Source organism: Malaclemys terrapin, chromosome 1 (genome assembly GCF_027887155.1).
Source record: "Malaclemys terrapin pileata isolate rMalTer1 chromosome 1, rMalTer1.hap1, whole genome shotgun sequence".
NCBI classification, from domain to species: domain Eukaryota; kingdom Metazoa; phylum Chordata; order Testudines; family Emydidae; genus Malaclemys; species Malaclemys terrapin.
In genome coordinates this window covers 172,856,528-172,880,013 of record NC_071505.1, presented here as the reverse complement: position 1 = coordinate 172,880,013, position 23,486 = coordinate 172,856,528, and the positions used below count along the sequence as shown (strand labels likewise).

Below are 23,486 nucleotides of genomic sequence, written 5' to 3'. Positions count from 1 at the left end.
TGCCTGCGGCTTTGGTGTTAGAGACATCACAGACGTAGAGCCGGGCAACAGAATTTGGCTTGCATGCTGCCATGGTAAGCCATTGTTTTTTGGCTTCTGCAACCTTCATAAAAGTAGCACCCTCCTTTCCCATACCAAGCAAAGCCCGTTGAGTGCTGCGGTTTTCCTGTTAATGTGCAGCAGCAGAAACCAAACTAAACAACCCCACCACACATCCAATTCTGTGGGATGATCGCTTTACCCCTCCCCCCACCACATGGCTGGTATCAGGGAAGATCCCTGCTAGCCAAACGCAAAAAGCTCAGTGCCAATGCCCCCGCCCCACCGCTTGGCTAACTGCAGGGAAGGATTTCTTTTCAGCCACAGGAAAACAGCCCAACAGGAAAGGCCACCTCTGTCCCCTTAATTAAATTCCCGCATTTCAACCATTAACGATGTCACTCTCCCGAGGATCACACAGCGAGATAAAGAATGGATGTTGCTTGAATGCCAGCAAACTCCGGGACCATACGCTGCCAGGCTTTGTCATGCAATGATACCAGATTAGTTGCTACTAGCATGGCGTGGTCAAGTGTCCTACCATGGAGGACGGAATAAGGCTGCACTGCCCAGAAACCTTCTGCAAAGGCTTTTGGAGTACTTCCAGGAGAGCTTCATGGAGATGTCCCTGGAGGATTTCCGCTCCATCCCCAGACACGTTAACAGACTTTTCCAGTAGCTGTACTGGCTGCGAATGCATCAAGTCCTCAGGGAAAATTAATAATTTAAAAACGCTTGCTTTTAAAACATGTTTTATATTTACAAAGGTACACTCACCAGAAGTCCCTTCCATGGCTTCATGATCTGGGATACCGCCTTGGGAGGGTACTTCAGTCAGGCCAAGAAAAAGATCCTGGCTGTTGGGGAGAACGGAATGCTGTGTGCTCTCCGCAAGCTTGTCCTCATCCTCATCTTCCCCGTCCGCAGAATCCTCAGGCATGGCTGAGAATAACCCCTCCTCAGAATCCACCATCAGAGGTGGGGTAGTGGTGGCGGCCCCCCCTCGAATTGCATGCAGCTCAGCGTAGAAGCGGCATGTCTGCGGCTCTGACCCGGACCATCCGTTTACTTCTTTGGTTTTCTGGTACGCTTGTCTGAGCTCCTTAACTTTCACACGGCACTGTAGTGAGTCCCTATTGTGGCCTCTCTCCATCATGCCCCTGGAGATTTTTTCAAAAGTTTTGGCATTTCGTCTTTTTGAACGAAGTTCTGCTAGCACAGAATCCTCTCCCCATATAGTGATCAGATCCAGTACCACCCGTACAGTCCATGCTGGTGCTCTTTTTCGATTATCGGCCTGCACGGTTACCTGTGCTGATGAGCTCTGTGGTCACCTGTGCTCTCCTGTGCAGGGCAAACAGGAAATGAAATTCAAATGTTCATGGGGCTTTTCCTGTCTACCTGGGCAGTGCATCCGAGTTCAGATTGCGTTCCAGAGCAGTCACAATGGTGCACTGTGGGATAGCTCCCGGAGGCCAATACCATCGAATTGCGGCCACACCAACCCTAATTCGAAATGACAATATCGATTTCGGCGCTACTCCGCTCGTTGGGGAGGAGTACAGAAATCGATTTTAAGAGCCCTTTATGTCGAAGTAAATGGCTTCGTTGTGCAGGGAGCAGGGTTAATTCGATTTAATGCTGCTAAATTCGACCTAAACTCATAGTGTAGACCAGGCCTTAAAGCGATCCCCCTCCCCTCCCAGTGTAGACCAGGCTGCAGTTCATCACTTGCTCAAAACATGATCAGCAACAGGCTTTTGTAGGCATCCTGAAAGAGGAGCCTTTAAAAAGATTTGCACTATAAAGGCAGTGAATGTACAAATTATACAAGTGGAGATTCTCCCATGCTAAGGGGTGTAAGGTGTTTCAGGGAGATTCTGACAGGAGGTGATAAAAGTTGAGAATTGGTGCCACAATAGATTAGATCAGCCAAGTGGACGGGAGATAGGGGTTAAACTATGAAGGGCCTTAAAGGCAAAGACAAGAAGCTTGTCTCCGATGCAGAGGTTAAGGGAGAAACAATGAAGCAACTCCACTGATGCAGTCAGAATAATGAGCCAGGAGGATGATTTCATTAAGTACATGGTATAAAGGCAGCCCTAATTCTTAAGAGGCTATGAATGTGACATCTGCTATGATAGAGCCAGCGACACAGTGCTGCAGGGTAATATAACAGTATGATACCAGAAGTGTCAAGTAAAGACTTAAGAGCCTAGAAATATATATTGTAACAATTGACACATCCCAGAAGCAAGATGCTCAGGCATTTTATGATAGTTAATGACCAATACCTTGACTTTACAAGTGCTAGCACCAAGACACTGAGCCATCTGTTAAGAGAAAAAGCCTCACATTGGATATAGCAACACCTCTGGATGCCTAAACAAAAATAATTCATTTAGGAACATTACAGTTCCATGTTCACTAAATAATTAAGCTTAATCTACCTCCCAGTGGATCTGAAGAGTTTTTCAGCAATTAGGGATATGAAGTTTTATTCCTATAAATTTAAAAGACAAGATGTAGGAAATAGGGCTTCTATGCTGTGAACTCTGAAACCATGTTCTTAAATCATCATCTACTTAATCTTTACATGTTACACTTTTTTATGGATGTTATCATATGTTCTTATGTTAGTGACTGGATACCAAGTGGCACAAAAGAATTTAAAGAATGGATGGTTCACTGTGTAAAGCAAAGAATTTAAGGGCCTAGGTTTTCCTTAACACATATTACACATTGTCAGGAAACACTGAGTGGACACTCTGAGCTTAAAGCATGAAATTTAAAAAAAAAGTCACAAGTATAAGATTATAGCATTTAAAAGGAAGGCAATACCTAGCCATTTTTTCCCCACCAGTTATCAATTAATTTCTGAATTTATCAGGTATAATATTAGGGATTTTGTTTGAACCCATTTACTGCTGGCACCCCTCTGCATGTGCCGTGCTACTCCATTCCAATTAGTGGTGTGAGGGCAACCTGTCGCTTACACACCATTCAGCAGTTTAGCAAGTGATTTGTACCCGAACATTCCTGGAATGCTGCGCAGTAGTTAAGAGATTGAAATAATCACATGCCGCCGGGAAAAGGAGAACTGGATGTAAGTTAACATAGTTCAATTTCTAAAGGTGAGTATTTTGCAAAGTTTCTTTGATCTGATGCTTACAGGATTACAAAGTACAGCAAGAAATAAAGGAATTAATTAATAGCTTATATATTAGGAATGAACTTTGTAAAGATTGATGAAAATCACTGAGGAGTTAGGAATAAAGCTAACTAGGGGTTAACTGTGTTGCACTACTGTTTACTCTAATTATGTGATGTAAATATAAACACACCGAATGCTGGGAATAATTAAGAAATGGATAGATAATAGGACAAAAAATATCATGTTGCCTCTATATAAATCCATGGTACGCCCACATCTTGAATACTGTGTACAGATGTGGTTGCCCCATCTCAAAGAAGATATATTGGAATTGGAAAAGGTTCAGAAAAGGGCAACAAAAATTATTAGCGGTATGGAATGGCTTCCGTATGAGGGGAGATTAATCAGACTGGGACTTTTCAGCTTGGAATAGAGATGCCTAAGGGTGGATAGGATAGAGGTCTATAAAATCATGACTGGTGTAGAGAAAGTAGATAAGGAAGCGTTGTTTACTATTCCTCATAACACAAGAACTAAGGGTCACCCTATTACATTAATAGGCAGCAGGTTTAATACCAATAAAAGGAAGTATTTCTTCACACAACACAGTCAACCTGTAGAACTCCTTGCCAGAGGATGTTGTGAAGGCCAAGACCATAACAGGGATCAAAAAAGAACTAAATAAATTCATAGAGGATAGCTCCATCAATGGCTATTAGCCAGGATGGGCAGGGGTGCTGTCCCGAGCCTCTGTTTTCCAGAAGCTGGGAATGAGTGACGGGACGGATCACTTGATGATTACCTGTTCTGTTCATTCCCTATGGGGCACCTGGCACTGGCTACTGTTGGAAGACAGGATACTGGGCTAGATGGACCTTTGGTCTGACCCAGTAACACCATTCTTATGTATATATGCACTAAGAAAATTAGTTTAGCACATTAGGATAGGTTTAAAACATTGTCAACTGGATATCAATACCAAGGAAAAGTAATAGAAGGGCTGATATGGGATTCTTAATAAAGAGTTAAAGAAGATCATATAATCAACACAGGTTCCTAGAAAATAGATCCTGTCAAACTATCTGAGAAAGAGATTACAGGTTTGCTTGATAAAATTATCACTGATCTTCACAAACTTCCCTTCCCCCACTAGCTTGCTGTGAGGTGATCCAAACACTGGCTCCCATGTGCCCTTTGCTTATTGGACCCGGGCAGAGTTTAGGCACTGTTCCTGGCTTTGGGCCTCCAGGTTCAGACCTCGTGTCTGTCACCCTTCTTGGCAGTGGGGATCTGACAGTCCAACTGTGCAGACCATGAAACTAGTGTTCTCCCCCTCAAGCCTCCCCAGCAGCTCTTGCACATTCCCCAAAATTCCACTCAAGGTGTGAGCATTCCAGTTAACCTCTTCAGGGGCATACAGTAGTGAAAGCAAACTGATGCAGACTTTACACAGGACTCTGAACTATTTACTCTTTATTTTTCACAAGAGATAAAGATTAGACAAAATAATAAACACATCTATATCCATTTTCTGTGTCTCTGTTCCCTCACCACTCTGCAAAGTTCTTTGAGCACAGACCAGAGTCCTCCAAGGAATCCAGGATCCTTCCTCTCCAGCACATGGCTTCTCATCCACATGACTTCCCCTCCCCCACCCAACTCTTACAGCCTCCATCCCCCTTATAACAGGTGAGACCAATCAGCCTCATGAAATGAGGAAAGTCCCATACCAGGTAATCTGTTGCTTAGTTACCAGCTCACCTGAGCAGGAGGAAGGAATCAACCGTTTGTCCAGGGTGGTTCCATTTCAAATTGGAGAGCACCTATGTTAAAGACTCTTCGTTGTTGGAATTCCAGTCCAACACGAATGTATAAGGATAACAGAGAAAGCAAAAAGATCTTCAGTATGCCAGATGCACATAATGAGCTCATGATTTCAAACAATTCATAAGCTAAATAGATTCCCCAAGTCATCACAAAAAGCAATTGCTGATGTAATATACTTAGACGTCTGTAAGCCATTTGACTAGCTATGGCACAAAAAAAATTGATAAACCTAGAATGATACACAATAGACATGTCACACATTAAATGGATTAAAAACTGTCTTGACAGGTCTCAAACTGTAATTGTAAACAGGACCCTGCTAGAAGCACACTGAACAGATACTGCATGGATCAGTTTGTGGACCTACACAAACATTTTTATCAATGACCTGGAAGACAAAACACCACCACGACAAAAAAAAAAAAAATAAAAAAAAATAAAAAATCGCTGAAAGTTTGCAGAGGACTCAAAGATTTGGGGAGTGGCAAATAAGAGGACAAGTGACAAGCAACTGATACAGAACAATCTAGATTGGTTGGCAACCTGGGTGCAAGCAAATGTGTTTCAATATACCCAAATGTAAAAATGTACATCTAAGGCAGGGGTGGGCAAATTTTTTGGCCTGAGGATCGCATCAGGTTTTGGAAATTGTATGGAAGGCCGGTTAGGCATGGCCCAGCCCCTGCCCCCTATCCCTCCCCCAACTTCTTGCCGCCTGATGCGCCCCCCACCCCGGGACTCCTGCCCCATCCAACCCCCCATTCCCTGATGCCTCCCCCCCCCCCAGGACCCCAACCACCCCTGGAACCCCCGCCCCTGACTGCCCCCCGCTGCCCCATCCAACCCCTCCTCTCATTCCTGAATGCCCCCCCAGAACCCCTGCACCCATTCACCCCCCCCGTTCCCTGCCTCTAACCACCCCCACCCCTATCCACACCTCCTCCCCTGACCACCCCCCCAAACTCCCCTGCTCTCTATCCAACCGCCCCTGCTCCCTTACCGCGCTGCCTGGAGCACCGGTGGCTGGCAGCACAGCTGTGGCTGCAGCCAGTCACGCCACCGCACAGCACAAAGCACCGGGTCAGGCCACGCTGCCCAGAGCATTGCGCCAGCGGCAGAGCGAGCTGAGGCTGTGGGGGAGGGGGAACCACAGAGGAGGGGCCGGGGGTCGCCTCCCAGGCCAGGAGCTCAGGGGCCGGGCAGGAGGGTCCCCGCAGGCTTTAGTTTGCCCACCTCTGATCTAAGGACAAAGAATACAGGGCATATTTACTGGATGGGGAACTATCCTGGGAAGTAGTGACTCTGAAAAGGACTTGGGAGTCCTGGTGGATAATCAGCTGAATATGAGCTACCAGTACAACTGTGTAGCCAAAAGTGCTAATACAATCCTTAGACGTATTAATAGGAATAAAAGCAGCGATATTATATTATCTCTGCACTTGGCACTGGTGCTACCGCAACTGGGATACTGTGTCCAGTTCTAGTGTTCACAACTCAAGAAAGAGGTTGATAAACTGGAGAGGATTCAATGAGCCATGAGAATAATTAAAGAATTGGAAAATGTGCCACATAGCGATAGACTCTAGGAGCTTGATCTGTTTAGTTTCACAGAGAGAAGATTAAGGATTTGATCACTCCATATGGAGAAAAAAATATATTTGATAATAGAGGACTCTTCAATCTAGCAGACAAAGATATAACAAGATCCAATGGCTAGAAGCTGAAGCTAGACAGATTCAAACTGGAAATAAAGCACAATTTTTCAACAGTGAAGATAATTAACTGTGGGAACAGTTCATCAAGGGTTGTGGTGGATCTATCACTGGCAATTTTTAAAATGATTGTATGTCTTCTAAAAAAAGATATACTCTAATTCCATCAAGAATTAATTCAGGGAAGTCAGAATAGATGATACAGTGGTCCCTTCTGGCTCTGTAATCTATGAATCTCTTCAAACCACATTCATTTTTCTGCTTGGACTTTCCACAATTGATATTTTTAGGGTGCAATTTAAATCTGCAAATCAGACATTCCACTCTGTTTACTAACCTCCAACTTACCCTGCACCACTTTTGCAGGAGAGGAATGAATAAAGAGAAACCATCTCAAGTTTCCCAGTTACAGTAGATTCTTCCCATTACTTTTCAAATATTTTAGACTAGTTTACGTAGTTTTAATTACAGCTACTAGAAGGCCCATTCAGCCATCCTATAAACAGAGTTATATCCTACTCCACAAGTATTCCCATTGAATGCAGCATCTTGCATTTGATGAGCAAGTGGTATGGAGACAGTCATATTCTCTAGATGAAAGCAAGTTAAAAAACTAGCTTTGTATATTTTCTTAGACTGGATATCATGTTTTTAAGTTTTATTTTATATACCAAGGTCTGGATAAGAAATCCACCCAACATTGGCTAGACCAGAGGAGCTGATCCATGCATCGGGGCCTGTGCAGGACAGGCGAAGGCACAAAGGTGGCTTTCAAGAACGCTTACATGTCTCTGATCCCAAGACCAGATGGGGCACAGTTTGAGCCTGTCACAGATGCCATTCTTGCACCCCAATCTGATTAACAGCAATTGTGTGAAACTGTAGACTTTACAGATCTATTGCAGCCTCTATCAGCTGCTCTATCCAAGACACTACATTTGAGATCCTTTGATCCTAAGAGCAGCATTAGAGAATGCACTGTTAGAGAAAATCAATTTCAACTTTAACCAAGTTGGAATATTTTAAGTTCTGAATAAGCATAGTTAAGCTACCTGCACCAAAAAAGCATCAGTGCTAGAAAAGGAGCTAAGCCATCAATTTTTGCAAACTGAAAGCTCTCATTTAAAAATATGTTTCTAGTCCTAGTGTTTGCGAAAATAACACTGCCAATATTAACAAACAATATTGCCTGCCTTCCTAAGTCAGAATGCAGACAGCTCAGTGCTTCTGTTGCTGCTCATGGATCCAGCTACAGCTGAAATCAACAAGACTCATCAGTGTTTGAATGTCTACACTGCAGCTGGAAGCCTGCTTCCCAGTGCAGGTACACATGCCCACACTAGCTCTGCTTGAGCTAGCATGCTAGAAATAGCAGTGTAGCTGGGAGTAGCATGTGTGAGGCAGCTCAGGCTAGCCACCTGATATAAAGCCACCCGACCCCCTGGAAATATACTCTGGCAACTAGCCTGAGACTCCACCTGTGCTATCCCTGGCTACACTGCTATTTTTAGTATTCTAGCCCAAGCAGAGCTAGCACGTGTGTCTACTTGCACTGGGAAGCAGGCTCCCAACTGCAGTCTAGACAGACCTTTGGAGAGATTGGATTACAGCTAAAACAATGACCCTTAAAAACCTCTTCTTCTGCAGCAAAAATATTTATTTATATATCACACGCTTTAAACATTTTACCCACCAAACTACAATTTTTGCACTTGACATGATTATTTTTTCCTCTAATCAATATGTATATAAAGAAAAATGTATGGTGGTGTTTAAGGCAAGGTTTTAAAAGTGCAAGTGAGCTGATGGGATAGCATAATGATTGGACCCCTACTGTAGAAATGTGGAAAATATAAAAGACACTATGATTATAAGACAGGGTGAGAGCAAGTAGGTGTGGAAGGTGTGAGAGAAGAGGATGAGTACATGGGTATTAACTTTGAGAAGTAGGAGGCAGCTTTTGGAAACCAGGCTGTCAATTTTAAGAGTGCTGTAAGAATGCAAAACAATATGATCCACTTTGTAGCTCAAGAGTAGCAAAGTGGAAACATTCTTGACTCCTTGAATTAGAGAAAGAATTTAGAAAGACAGTTGGAAGTGATCTGCAGGAGTGAAATTAGGCTATGATTAAAATCCTGATCTTACCTCTTTTGCACTCAGACTTCTGTAATTGCTGAGACTCCACTGAATACTACAAGGGTCATGTCATACAAAGTCAGTTGCAAGATCAGGGCCAATGTCAGTACTGGTTTACTCGGGTAAAGATTAATTATTTGAATTCGGGTAGCGACCATACCGGCGTGGCCAACCTGAGCCTGAGAAGGAGCCAGAATTTACCAATGAGCATTGCCAAAGAGCCACAGTAATACATCAGCAGCCCCTCGTCAGCTCCTCCCCACCCCCGCTCCCAGCACCTAGCACCCACCGGCAGCCCGGTGGTTAGTGCCTTCCCCCCTCCCTCCCTGCACCTCCCGATGAGTTGTTTCATGGCATGCAGGAAGATTTGGGGGGGGGGGGAGGGTGCGAGGGCATAGCAGGCTCAGGGGAGGGGGTGGAGTGGCGGCAGGGCCCATGGCAGAGCCAGGGGTTGAGCAGTGAGCACCCCCCCAGCACATTGTAAAGTTGGCACCTGTAGCTCCAGCCCCAGAGTCAGTGCCTATACAAGGAGCCACATATTAAACTTCTCAAGAGCTGAATGTGGCTCTGGAGCCACACGTTGGCCACCCCGGGACTATACTTTAACTGCTTGTCTTGTTCCTCCTTCCCCTGTTTATTCTTATTTTTAGAATCAGCAGACACTAAGCACATCTTCACTGAGGAGTTAACTTGGGTGATCAGCAGCCTAGTGAGGCAAGTCGAGGTGTAAGTAGCCACAGTTGATTTACTATATCTTCATACTGAACATTCATCCGTGCATGTCACTAGGACTTCTGGGGACATATCCCATGTTTCTTAGCACTGAAGTAAGATGAGCTATTCTCATCCTTTCCCAGTATATTGTGGAAGAGTTTCATCTGTCCCTCTGGGCATACAAAGGGAATTGTGGGACAGCATCAGTTACAGGGCAAGCTGTACCTTGTACTCCTCACAACTCCTTTTGAATGCACCCTCAGGTGACAGGCTTTGCTCTTTTCACCTCTCTCAAGGATGGAACCCTGCACTTCAGCCATTCTTAAGACAATCTCTGGGCTACAGTCCCCATTTCCCAACCACGTTAATACGAAGGGCCCAGCTGCTGATTAAAAGGACTCAAAACAGATTATTCAAAACATATTGTTTATTGCTTATTCACCCAAAGAAAAATATCAGAAAAGAGGGTTAACAAAACAGAAGGCCTACATAGGCTGGATCTAGTCTAAAATTTATCATTTCCCTGAAACCTTGGGCAAGTCTACCTTTACAGACTTATTGCACAGAGCCTGCATCCCAGGCCAATCTCTGTCTCTCCTTGAACAGCTATACAGACCACTGAAAACTATCCTCCCTATTATTTATTAGAGAGTTACAAACAGCTTGGGAATGGAGGTTGTTCGTAACTCTGAACAAAGAACATTATGGTGTTCTTTAAAAAAAAAAAGAAACAGAACACTGACTTTATAGAGCTTTGAAACTTTACTATGCGAAAGAAAAATGCTGCTTTTAACCATCTTAATTTAAATGAAACAAGCAAAACAAGTTTCCTTACCTTGTAAAATCTTATTTTTTTTTTAAACTTTCCCTTTATTTTTTTAGTAGTTCACATTTAACACATTACTTCCTGTATTTGCTTTTTTTGTTTTGGTCTCTGCTGCTGCCTGATTGCACACTTCCAGTTCCAAATGAGATGTGTGGTTGATCAATCAGTTCATAACTCTGAGGTTCTACTGTATATACTATTTCAGTGTCTAAGAGCCACATACATGGACCTACCTAAAGACAGACTTTAAAAAAAAAAAAAAAAAAAAAACTGTTTAGTGTCCTTTTAATCTTAAATCTTCAATTTTTGGCAAACCGTCTTTGTTACTCTTCCTGGGGGCCTGAAAATAACATCTTCCCAATTAATTGCCCAGCCATTGTTCTCCTTAACTCCCTCCAAATTGTTCACTCAGAGGGTGTCTTGCTTCCTGCCATTGTTTCACTTCTTGTTTGATCTTCCCAAGAGTCCCTTTTGATTCAACTCCATGGAGTGAGAAAGATCAAGCAGATAACCTGAGGTACACACAATATTCATAAAAGATACACATCCCTCATTCTCCACAGGAGGCACTGGAGAACTATCAATATTCAAGTGGGTTAGCCTGCAAAGTGGGAGGGTTATCAGCCTTTAGCCCATACCCAATGATGGGAGTTCTAGTTCAGGCTGGAAGCACAAAACACATGTCAAAGATTTGCATGTGTTGATGGGAACTAGCTGAGGGACAACACCTGACTAAGAACCCAAGATAATTCTTAAAGAAGCTATGAAAGCGTATCTAGAGTTAAAGAAACACACAAGGGACAGCAGTGTACAAAAAAAATGGAACACTTCAGATACACACGTATACTCCACGCTATGTAATACAAATATTATCTGAAACAAAAAGATAACAGAGCTTTAGAGAAGGAGATGGCTTAGACAGCCTATTTCTTTAGCTGTACATCTATAAGGAATGGGAACAGCACTTCGAAGAGCCCCTATAGAATTCACTACGGGATAAAGCCAATAAGGTTTGATTCAAGTTACCTTAAAAACTCTACAGAACTAAAGTTGCATTTCTGTTTATTTCCAAGCCACTCTGTAGCAGAAAAATATATCCTTGTTAAACACTGAGATTTTTACAGAGCTTGTGAATTAAGGCCATGATTTTCTATTTAATCCTATAACATTTTTCCTTCAGAAATAAAACTTCTCATCTGCACTGTGACTGTTACTGGCATTGTTAATTTAAGTCCTAAATTTCCCATCTCTTCTGGATGCTCATCTTGGACCCTTTAAAATCCTAATTAATCCAATATCCCTGATGTTTGATGCTACTAGGCCACTAAATTTATTTCTGAACCTCTTAGATGATATACTTATGGTTCACCCAAAGGCAAATGTGTTTTTCAAAATTGATAAAGCACGTGTTAACTATTTCACTACACAGCATAGTTCCATGGTAGCAGACTGGTACCAGTTTGAAGGATAAAAGCTGTAGCCTTGCGTGTTCTGATTTATTTTACGTAGTAACTTTGTTCAGTCTGTTATTACTTGAAACCACTTAAATCCTACCTTTTATACTTAATAAAATCACTTTTGTTTATTAATTAATCCAGAGTAAGTAATATCTGGAGGAGCAGACAGCTGTGCATCTCTCCCCATCAGTGTTATAGAGGGTGGACAATTTATGAGTTTACCCTGTATAAGCTTTATACAGAGTAAAACTAATTCATTTGGGGTTTGGATCCCATTGGCAGCTGGGTGCTAGAGACAGGATAACTTCTTAAGCTGTTTTCAGTTGAGTCTGCAGCTTTGGGGGCATGGTTCAGACCCTGGGTCTGTGTTGCAGCAGGCTTGCAAGTCTGGCTCAACAAGGCAGGGTTCTGGAGGCCCAAACTGGCAGAGAAAACGGGCTCAGAGGTAGTCTCAGCACATCAGGTGACAGTCCCAAGGGGGTCTCTGTGACCAAACCCGTCACATTGAACACATCCACAAACTCTCCCCCCCCCCCCCCCCCATTCCCACCCCCAATGGACTTAAACAATTAAGGCTATCAGTGCTTCACTATGCTTTACAGGCTTATTAGCTTTAGCCCACAAAAGCATTGTGATATATCATACATTCCACAAACCAGATGGTCTCACAGAGAGCGCGCGAGCAAGCTATATGTACTATGGTGAAATTTTCCATCAGCATTTAGTTTTGCACCGTTTTCTTGTTTTATATTCACTGTAAAGATTGTGTTGTATAATCAGTATTTTCCAGTATGAGTTAATATCATGCCGCCTTGAGATAAAATAGCAAAACATAGCACATATGCAAAAAGTCATATCCTATTCAATTTTTTTCTTATCAGCTGTTATTCCAACTGTCCCTTTCACTACACACACCCCTTTCCCACCCTAGTTTCCTGTTCACTGAGATTTCCAGTTCCATAAAGCTTTATTCCCTCCAAGTAGGTCCTATTTCTCACTCTGACTTCCCAAATTCTCTCCACTCAGTGCCAGCATCTTCCCCCTTAAACCTTATTAACTCAATTCTCTACTTACCTTCAGCATTTCAGTCTGTAGCACCCACTAAATACCTTTCCCAGAATCTTGTCGCCAAAACAGCTAACAAAGGGAGCTACATTCCTAGCAAAAAACATCCACTAACATAGCAGCAATTTGAGTAGAAATAGATGTGCCTTCATTGTTTCAATGGCAGTTGATAACCGTTCTCTCTTCTAGTTAGTAACACATATGGAACTGAAAACTATGAACCACTTTATATGTACTATGATAGTTCATCCAACTACAGAGACTGCTGAATCGGTTCTCTCAATCCTCCAAACAAGGAGACTAAACAAAAATCATACATCAAGAATTCAGGAGAATTAGACCATCACTATTCTCTCCCCCATGTCTTATACTTCCAGCTTGGGTTCCACTCCCCGGCCACCCCAGCCCACATTTAGGGCCAAGCCAGCATTATCTTTATTAATGCTGCAAACAGAAGAGCTTTTTGCCAAGCAGCACAAATTACAGATTGAAAGACTAGGAATTCATTCCTAAACAGCTTCACACAATAAACCAAGCTAGTGGAAAACATGCGCTCAGGAGCACATAGTTCATAAACTGTGGAAGCTGCAAAAGCTGGTGAAATATAGAAAGTGCATGTTGGTAATAGTGAAGGAAATGCTAACAGGCAACACTTTCTGACACCAGTTTGTAACATCGTAAAATGCTATTACACTACAGGCATTAATGGTGACACCTGAGCCACTTATGTGGTAAGAGGTAAAAGACTGAAAATATATACTAAATAACGTAAGTCTTTAGCTTACATAACACTCAAGTGTTAACAAAATATTTGAGATCACACACATTTCACAGAGATATTTGGGTTGTCTGGAACATATGCAGCCCATTATGCAATACTACAAAGGGGGCTTCCCAAATCTTGACACTAAGGTCTCCTTAAATTCCAAAGCTTTCCAATACGTTATCCGTACAGCTCCATTAAATTTTTATTTTTATATTTTGGGGGGAATTTCAAGTTATTTTGTTTCATCAGTTCTTCCCAGTAGTTACCTATGTTAACAAGGCAGCCTAGTAGCCACTCTTTATTAACATAAGTAACTACTGGAAAGACATGCATCCGACGAAGTGAGTATTCACCCACGAAAGCTCATGCTCCAATATGTCTGTTAGTCTATAAGGTGCCACAGGACTCTTTGCTGCTTTTACGGGAAAGAACAGGCTTCTGATCAGCTTCCCATCTGAATTCCCTCCCTGACTTACAGCCGCAGAGGAGATGGAAAAGAGGAATTATCCAACTCTGATGCGGATCAGGAGCCTGTTCTTTCCCAGCAGTTAACCTAGTAGCCCACACTCGACCCCTGGGAATTTCACTAGACCCTGGTGTGAAGATTTGGGAAGCTGCTTTGTTGTGACAGTGTTGAATAATGGGCTGTGTATGTTCTAGATGACCCAATTCTCTTGGTGAAATGTTGTGTGTCTCACAAATATTTTGCTAACGCTTATTTGAGTTTAAAGTCTTTCGTTTTGTCTTCACACAAAATATTTGTGGGTTTTGTTTTTAAAACCAATGAGATAAACAAGTCAATTATCTCATTATTAAATCCTAAGTGGAGACAAGGTACTTGCAGCATTTATTGCAAGGCAGTTAAGAGACCGCAGCACTAACACACCTCGCATGCAATCAATGTGACCTCACCTATTTTACCTGACAGTAAAACTCAATGCCGTTGTCTCTACTGTATTTTTACATCAGGACAGTTAAGTGTCACACTTTCATCAGTGAAGACATAGCCTTAAACTAGACCTGCTAATCTAGAATTTCCTCTCAAGTTAGCTAATCAAAGATAAGAACACACCTTTTTCCTAGTGAAGACAGAGCCTGAAAGAATCAGGTCAATTTTCGAAGTAGTAAAGGGTATCTGAAGTAAACAGAAGGTGACAGGAGACTTCTACTCTTGGGGCTTGTCTACACTATGGAGTTTTTAGTGACAAGGCTGTATCGATACAGCCTTGTCGCTAAAAGTCAGTGAGTGTGAACGCTCTTTTGCCAACAAAATACTTCTAGCCCCATGAGCAGCATAAGCTTTGTCGGCAGAAGAGCACTCCTCTTGTTCACACTGCTGCTTTTTTAAGTACCCGTGAAAGACAAAAGTTTTGTCGAGAATCGGAACGACTTTGAGAAGAAGCTATTCTCTAACTAGTTGGATTTGCAACATCATTAATACTGACTTTTTTTAAAAAAAGTTATTACTGCCAAAACCTAGATTTATAGTAGCATGTAACATCAATACTAAAGCTGTACTTTCTTAGAGAAAAATATTGAAATACGAGTGGAAAAAAAGATTGAAATGAAAATTTAAGACGATGAGTATTACTAAAATTTTAGAAAGCTAATAAGTTGGAGAACTTAGACACGTTTAACTTTAGGGGTAGTTCCACACCACATGAATATTAAGGTGAAATTGAACAAACAGAAAGTGAGTATTCAGGGAAAAGAGTAGTTGGGTAACAAAACCTGGCAAGTTACTTGTGAAAATATTAAGCATCCTATCATTTTTTCAAACAAAAAGTCTTCCTCACATTATATTCCATTGCTTTTCCTTTCCGACTTAAGAGTTGAGGTAAATATTTTCCCTGTCAAAGACACAGAGAAGCCACAGGGTCTTAATACATATAAAGTCATTCTAGTACTCTTGAACTATATAAAGAATACACACTACCCTTCCGCTCTCTTCTCCATCCCACAAGGCCAGAAGTGGAGCACGGCTCAATACCATCTCCACTTCGTCTTCACTCTCAAAAAGTATGTGAGTTAGTCCTAGCCAACAAATACTCTGTCTATATGACTTACTTCATTATTTCTCCCAATAGGAGCCTATATAAGAAAAAGACCCCAACATCTGGACTGTCCCTATAAAATCGGGACATCTGGTCACCCTACTGCTGTTCCAACTACCACCATCAGAGGATGTTGTTCTGCTTTCCCTGTCCTGCAAAGCAAGTCTCTGTTCCCCTTCCTGTACTGAACAGCTCCTGGGGCAAGGACAGAAAGGCAGAGAGCTAGCTTGGAGGCAACTCCTAACCATAGTCTCCCTCCCAGCACTAAGTGGGGATGAAAGAAGAAGAAAAAAATTGTTCCACCCCAGGCATGACTATTGTTTCCTAGAACTGGCCTGGGGCAACATTAAAGGGGTGGGAAAGGGCAGGCAGAAGCCAGGAGCTCCTGGGCAGAGGAACTGAGCAGGAGGCAGAGGAGAGGAAGAGACAGTATCCATGTATGGGAGTGGGCAGGGGTAATACCCATCTGAAGTAGAAAGAAGGAGGCATCCAAAGGCCATTAGAGGGAGGAGACTGCAGAGGACAGGGCACAGAGGCAACAATACAGAGAAGGAGAAGGGCCCCACCTATCAAGCACAGATAAAAAGGTAGAGGCCCCCACAACCTGTATACTTTTTTGCATATCCAAATGAGTTTCCTAAAGTGTTAACACACAAAAGAGACCCAATTTCCATGTCAGAGAGAAAGATCAGAGAAAAAGCAGTGAGTTTCAAAAGAAATTTCGTGATCACCTGTAGAAGTTGAATGTAGATATTATTCATGTGTTTTTGCTACTGTCATAGTCATGTTAGATAATATTTTGACACACTCTTGAATTCTAACTACAGTATAGCTTCTACCATTACCTATCACTGACGGAGTGAATTACAGCTTTTAGCATAGACATGTCCTGTATGCCAGCCTTACCAATTTCTATGGCATAAATTCAGATGTGAACAAAATGGGAGAGGCAGTCACCACACAGGAAAACAGAACCTAAGGCCAACATGATCTGAAGAACTTCGAGCAGTTGGGGGAAGGGAATTAGGTACTTACCAGTCTTTATTGCCAGGGAGAGGTAACAACTAGCTCTAAAAGAAGATAGGAGACTTAACCCAAGCAGCTACTGAACCCACTGAATTAAAGCTAGTTTATTTTCCATTTGCTTCCTAATACCAACATAATACTTTTTCAAGGATCTAAGCACTATACTTGCCAGATGGTGGTATAAGAAAGTCCCAAAAGGGTTCCATAAATTCTATGGATTAACTGAACCAAAGCATCTCAACTGCTTTAGATTAAAAACTATTTTTATAGATTTGCTTTCTGTTCAATATTTACAGTATTGCCAACTATTACAATTTAAAGTATGAGTTTCACAATATTTGATATTTTTTCTCCATAGAGTCTCACCTGCTGGAATCTAGAGATTGCATGACAATCTCCACTTTTTTGTTAAAAACCACACTCCTGATTTAAGATATATTGGTGATGTATGAACACATACGGTTGCCAAACTATTTGATCTTTCATTTTTAATTTTCACTCCCAGTCACTCTCTTCTGTTTAGCAAGTTTCTAGCCAATTCCACTTCAAGGTTCTCAATCTAGCACAATGCTGCAATGTTTCAGTGGCAAACATTTTAAGAGTGTTTATATTTAAAAGTCAAATTTTACCCAGTATCTCTAACACTTAATAACAGTTGAGGATTTGAATTTGCTTCAAGGAAAGCTTAAAATTTTTCAGCTGGTTGATTGTTTTGAGCAGTTATTTACATCTTCCATCAAGTGGCTAGATGAATTCACAAATAAATCCAACAGTTATTTCTTATGTTGAAGACCAAATCCAAGAATTATTTCAATACTGAGTGAGGACAGCCAGCCAAGCTCAGGAAATATTCCACCGTGGTCCATTGGTTAGGACACCAGATTGAACCTCTTGAGACCTGGGTTCTATTCCTTCTAGATGTTTTTAATGGAAACTGATTTTAGGTAATAGCTGCAGAATTCCTCCCAAACCCTGAATTATTTAATCAGGTAACAATGATCTAAGACACCTATACTGTGATTTTTGAAAAGCAAAGATTTAAGAAGAAATCAGATTTTATGACAAGGAAATAAGCATGGTTAAATCTGCAGTAGTCTGATCAGCTTCATCCCTATTGCTATGGAAAGCCTTCTAGCTACAAGAGTGAAACTCACCAGTTGCTGTCAGTTTCAAAGGGAAAGTGACAGGACAGCAATTCAACCCTCATCCTCCATTCACATGGAAGGAATAAAGCTGAGCAAGTGAAATTTTTCCAGACTCCTTTTTCTTCCTCTTCCTCAGCAGTAGTATTTCATGCCTCTGCAATTCACAGCTTTCTGGAACTGCACAGTGATTTTTACAATAAATTAGATCATTTCATTCCAAGTGGTCAGGCAGCAACAAATAAATCAAACCAAATTCTTTGGTTTCCCCATGTTATAAGAGAACTACAGAGGCAGAGGAAAGAACTGAAAGCGACAGTGCCAGAAGGAATTTGTCTGCACAGAATTCTCCCCTCTATCAACAGTTAGGAAGGGAGTTGGGCTTCCCCCCCACCCCTCATGCCCTTATTCTGTTTCCCCCATTTGTACCACTTTAACACCACTTCTCTTATGCATGTTTCCAGGACTTGCAAAAACAAAAACTGCAAATGGGGGGGAGGGGGAAAGAGATGGGGGATGACACCAAAAACCCAAATGCAGATATTAACACTAGCTCTCCTGATAAGTTAGACAAGTAGTAAGCCTTAAAATAACTCCAATCTCCTCCTGCTATGATCCACTTTAACACATACTCCATGTCAGCAAAACTTTTGGATTAAGATATGATCTATTTTATACATATACTTGGGTATTTGTAGATGAATTTATTTTTACTTCTAGCTAACTCAGGGTCTTATTTTGCTTCATTCTTAAATATTTCTCTGTGTTGTGTCCATCTTGTTTTAAGCCTGCTACCAGGGAATACACATTTCCACAGTAATTTTGTAGCAAGTGACCATTCATTTGACCGGAATGTAACAACGTACCAGGGCTCATAGGAGGCCCATGTTTCATGGACAAGTCAGGTACATTGCTAAGTAAACTTCAGTATCAATCTGAAATTGGCACACATTAGCAAATTCATAGTGTTTGAAAACTATGGCTATAGTGCTGGGACAAAGGTAGACATGTTATTCCCTACAATATACACTAAAACAGTAAATACAGTCAGATTTCTAGCACTGTTAATAATAAAGAATCACACCTGCCAATCTGTGCCTTCTAAATAGCATTGCCATCTCACCCTCTGTTCTAGGAATTAGAAATTTTACCTCATGGCATACTTACCTAAAACTAACTTTTGGTTTTTAAGCTTAAGACTGGCTCAAAAGACTCTTTTCCTTGTGTGGTGTGCATTCTTTAACTCAATAACAAGCTCTCAAGGCAAAAAACAGTTAAACCAATGAAAACATCCTGTACTCTGCCAACTTATGCAGGAGATGGACTGATGAACAGTCTGAGTGATGCAATTTGCATATTTTGCAGGGTGTATGTACATACATTGCCACAAGCTGCTGCAAGCCCTCATACAGCCATTCAAGGTCGCACAGTAAGTGACCCTTTCATTCAATTAGAAACAGATTAAACCAGAGACAGGCAGGCAAATATGCAACTCACTCACAATAGCATAAGGACTGTGTCACAACGAGGGGTGGGGCCAGAGAATGATTTAGCAACAGTAATGCATTGAAATGCAAGTCAACTTTAAAGACAGCTGTAGGAGAGAACCAAAAACCCCCCACTCCCCGGCCGCCTTGCTGCCGTGAATAACACTTAAAAGGCACGTCTGAGAGCAGTACTGAAAACGCCTGCAGCAGCCCACAGCTGCTTGTGTGTTCGCCTCTCATCCGGCGATATAAACAAAAAGTTTCTTTACCAACGTCTCCGACCAACACCACGGTAGATTACGAAAAGGGAACGAATGGTGAAAACGCAGGTTACTCGTCACCACCGGGATTCACCTGTTCTCTGGCGTTTCCCACTAGGGAGAGAAAAACTGCTACCAAGTCAGTTTCACTTTCCTGTGGGAGCTGCCGGGTTTGGGGGCCCAGACGTGCGGGTCAGCGCGGGCTTATGAACAGCTGCTCTCCCGGCTACGTTTTTAATGGTGATGTCTGGAAACACGTATTGAGGACAGCCCCACCCCCGCCACACACGCCCCAATGCCCACGCAAGGCCCCATTGCCCCTGCCCCCGGCCAGGAGGAGCGCGGCGGGCGGCTTCTCAGGCTGTGCCGATGTGGACCAAGCGGGGTCACTAACGTTGCTGGGGGAGGGTAGCAGAGGAGCCCCACACACATACTGGGCCCGGGGACCCAGCGCCCCACACCCGAGCACCGAGTCCCAGCGGAGATGAGACCCGCCCTCCGGCCGCGGGCCCAGCCTGACCGGGGGCGGGGTGGTGCAACCCCTGGGCGCGGGGCTGCGGTACCTGCGCTGGAAGTCGGGCACGAAGGGGGCCAGGTAGGGGTCCCGCGCCAGCAGCCGCGGCAGCTCCGGCACCGACACGCCCCGCGCGACAGCGGCGGCCATTTTACCCACGGCAGCGGTAGCCGGCTGGCTTGGCCCGGCCTATATACACCGGCGGGGGGGGGGGCACGGACACCCCGGCCCCGCCCCCAGTTGGGGGGCAAGGCCTGGACACCAGCTCCCCGCAGGGCCTCCCCTGGCGCGCGCGCGTCCGCCCCCCCTCCCCCGTGCCCCCCAGGTGCCCCCGCCCCCAGCCGTGTAAGGCGCCCCGGGCTCTGCGGGGAGAAAATGATGCTTCATGGCCCCTGGGAGCTATCGGCGCCAGGCCCCAGCGCTGGCTGCTGCCCTGCAGCGAGCAGCTCCCGCACTCCGGGGAGTTTCCTTCTAACCCCCAAAAGCCAAAGGGCGGCGCGTGGCCGGACTGGCCCCGGCAAGCCGCGGGGGGAGCTTGTAACCCTTCCGGTCTGAACCCCCCCACCCCGTGCGTCCTTCACGTGGTCACAGCTGAACGTCTAACCGCCCTGCTGTGTTGAAAGGCTGAATTTGGAGGGTAGCTAAGGAGCCCCCAGCTCCAGTCAGAGAAGCAGATGCTTATTACACAGTAAAATTAGAGTTGCCACCCGAGCCACGCCCCTTCCCTGGAGCCCCGCCCTCCGCTCACTACATTCCCCCTCCCTCCGTGGCTCGCTCTCCCCCCTCCTCACTCACTTTCACTGGGCTGGAGGGGGGGGTGAGGGCTCTAACTGGGGTGCAGGCTTCAGGGTGGGGCCAGAAATAAGGGGTCCAGGGTGTGGGAGGGGGCTTTGGGCTGTGGATGGAGGTGCATGAGGGGGTGAGGGCTCTGGCTGGGTCTACAGGCTCTGGGGGTGGGGGCTTTGGGTTGAGGCAGGGGATTGGGGTGCAGGATGGGGTATAGGCTCTGGGCTGGGGCCAAGGATGAGAGGTTTCAGGTGCAAGAGGAGACTCTGGCTTGCGGGGCGCTCAGGGTTGAAGCTCCCTATCTGTCCTGGCACAGTGCTGTGCCCTGGAAGGGGCCAGCAGGTCTGGCTCCAAGGTTGGGTGGGGGAGGAGGCGGCTCTGTGTGCTGCTCCTGCCGGCAGGCACTGATCCCCCTGCTCCTATTGGCTGTGCTTCCTGGCCACTGGGAGTGCAGAGCCAGTGCTCAGGGTAGGGGCAACACGCTGATCCTGTGCACTCCCTAACCCAGGAGCTAGACCTGCTGGCCACTTTTGGGGCGCAGTGTGGTGCTAGGACAGGTAGGGACTAGCCTTCCTTAGGCCTGCAGCACTGCTGACTAGACTTTAACGGGCCGGTCAGCAGTGCTGACCAGAGCTGCCAGGGTCCCTTTTTGACGGGGCAGTCTGGTTGAAAACTGGACACCTGGTCGCCCTAAGTAAAATACTTAGTATCATAGAATACCAAGGTTGGAAGGGACCTCAGGAGGTCATCTAGTCCAACCCCCTGTTCAAAGCAGGACCAATCCCCAGACAGATTTTTGCCCCAGATCCCTAAATGGCCCCTCTGGGAATAAAACTCACAACCCTGGGTTTAGTAGGCCAATGCGCAAACCACTGAGCTATCCTGCCCCCTACTTTTACTGGCCTTTAATCCCCTAAAATCAGTGGAGGTGGAGTCCCCTTTTCTCTCCCCACCCCATAGCTGCACTTTCTGGATCATGCAAACATTTTTGCATGTCAGTAAAATTACACAAGCATGTACTTTCAGGACTGGGACCTTCCTTAGTATTAGTAGAATTACATTTTGCGTGGCTGCCTTCATCTCACCACAATAAATGGAACCTCCGATACCGTGAACAACAAAGAGCATCCAAGCAGGAAACCAAAAAGGAGGACATACAATGTATCCATTGTTTGTGGAGTGAGAGGCAAACAAGTCACGGATGGCAAGCTGCATTTAGGTCAGAGAAGGACACGTATAACAGAAGACATATAACAGTGCAGTTCCTCGGCAGGATATAGCGCAAGTTATAGGGAATACATGCATATAAAACAGTTTGCTCTTCTCCACTTGGTTCCATTTCTGAGTTTTCACCAATATTCTTTAAACTGCTCATGTACAAACAATACAGGAAAGTCTGATTTTTTTTTTTAACTTGAAATGACTCCACCACAAGGCCTCACTGTAAGTTCTGTGGTACACCTGTTCCTTAAATGTTTGGTAGTGTGCTGGACATACCAAATGCTCAGAGGCAAGCACAGTAGGTACCTGGAGAAGGAGGCCTCACGCTCTAGCCCAGGGGTGGGCAAACTTTTTGGCCCAAGGGCCACATCTGGGTATGGAAATTGTATGGAGGGCCCTGAATGCTCATGGAATTGGGGGCTGGGGTGCAGGAGGGGGTGAGGGCTCTGGGGTGGGGCCAGAAATGAGGAGTTCAGGGTGGGGGGGGCTTCAGGCTGGGGCAGGGGTTTGGGGTGCAGGCTCTGGGGTGGGGATGAGAGGTTGGGGGTGCAGGAGGGTGCTCCGGGCCGGGACTGAGGGGTTCAGAGGGTGGGAGGGGAATTGGGATGGGGCACGGGGTTGGGGCACAGGAGAGGGTCAGGGGCAGGGCTGGCTCTAACTTTTTTGCCACCCCAAGCAGCAAAAAAAGTGCCGCCCCACCATAACACCCCCCCCACCGACTGCCGCGCCACCAAAACTCCCCCCGCCAAGCGCCGCCGAACAACTGCCGCCCCACGCCGCGCTGCTGAACCGCCCCCCAGGCAGAGCACCACCGAACAGCCCAAAAGCAAGCTTGATTGGTCCAAAATCACACGAAAACTGCAATACAATAGTGTCTAGTGGGGGGTGCAGCAGCACAGCCTCAGCCTCCCTCTAGCGCCCTAGTCCCCTGGCAGTACTTCCCTTTTGTGCATTGAAGGGATTATGGAGCTCTCTGCTGGATGGCTGTGCACTGGGGGGTTAACAGTGCCCAGAAAGGAGAGAGCAGGTTCATTACTGTATTTTATCCAAGCTGGGCCAGAAACAGGATAAATGTAGCCTCCTCTTAATCAACAAAATGTCTGTTTAGCTACACTGACTGTTTTCCATGACTCATCAGAGGAAAAAATAAACTTGTCTTTTTTATGGGATACAGCTATCATCCTCTCAATGTCCCAAGAATCAGGAGGTTGCACAAATACAGTACCTCCAACAGCAGATACATCTGCTTTAATTTTTGGAGGAATGGAATAGAATCTATGATATACGCAGAAATATCTAT

At 44.6% G+C, this 23,486-nt stretch overlaps 1 protein-coding gene across 1 annotated transcript in view; it reads right to left on the bottom strand.

Annotated features, from left to right (window-relative positions):
• The window catches only part of GBE1 (1,4-alpha-glucan branching enzyme 1), a 289,971-nt gene extending 269,593 nt beyond the window's left edge, over positions 1 to 20,378 (bottom strand). The window contains exon 1 of the mRNA XM_054046998.1: positions 20,229 to 20,378. Within this exon, the coding sequence (XP_053902973.1) occupies positions 20,229 to 20,329 (101 nt within the window). The 5' untranslated portion in view covers positions 20,330 to 20,378. The remainder of the gene's footprint in view (positions 1 to 20,228) is intronic.
• Positions 20,379 to 23,486: the final 3,108 nt, after the last annotated feature.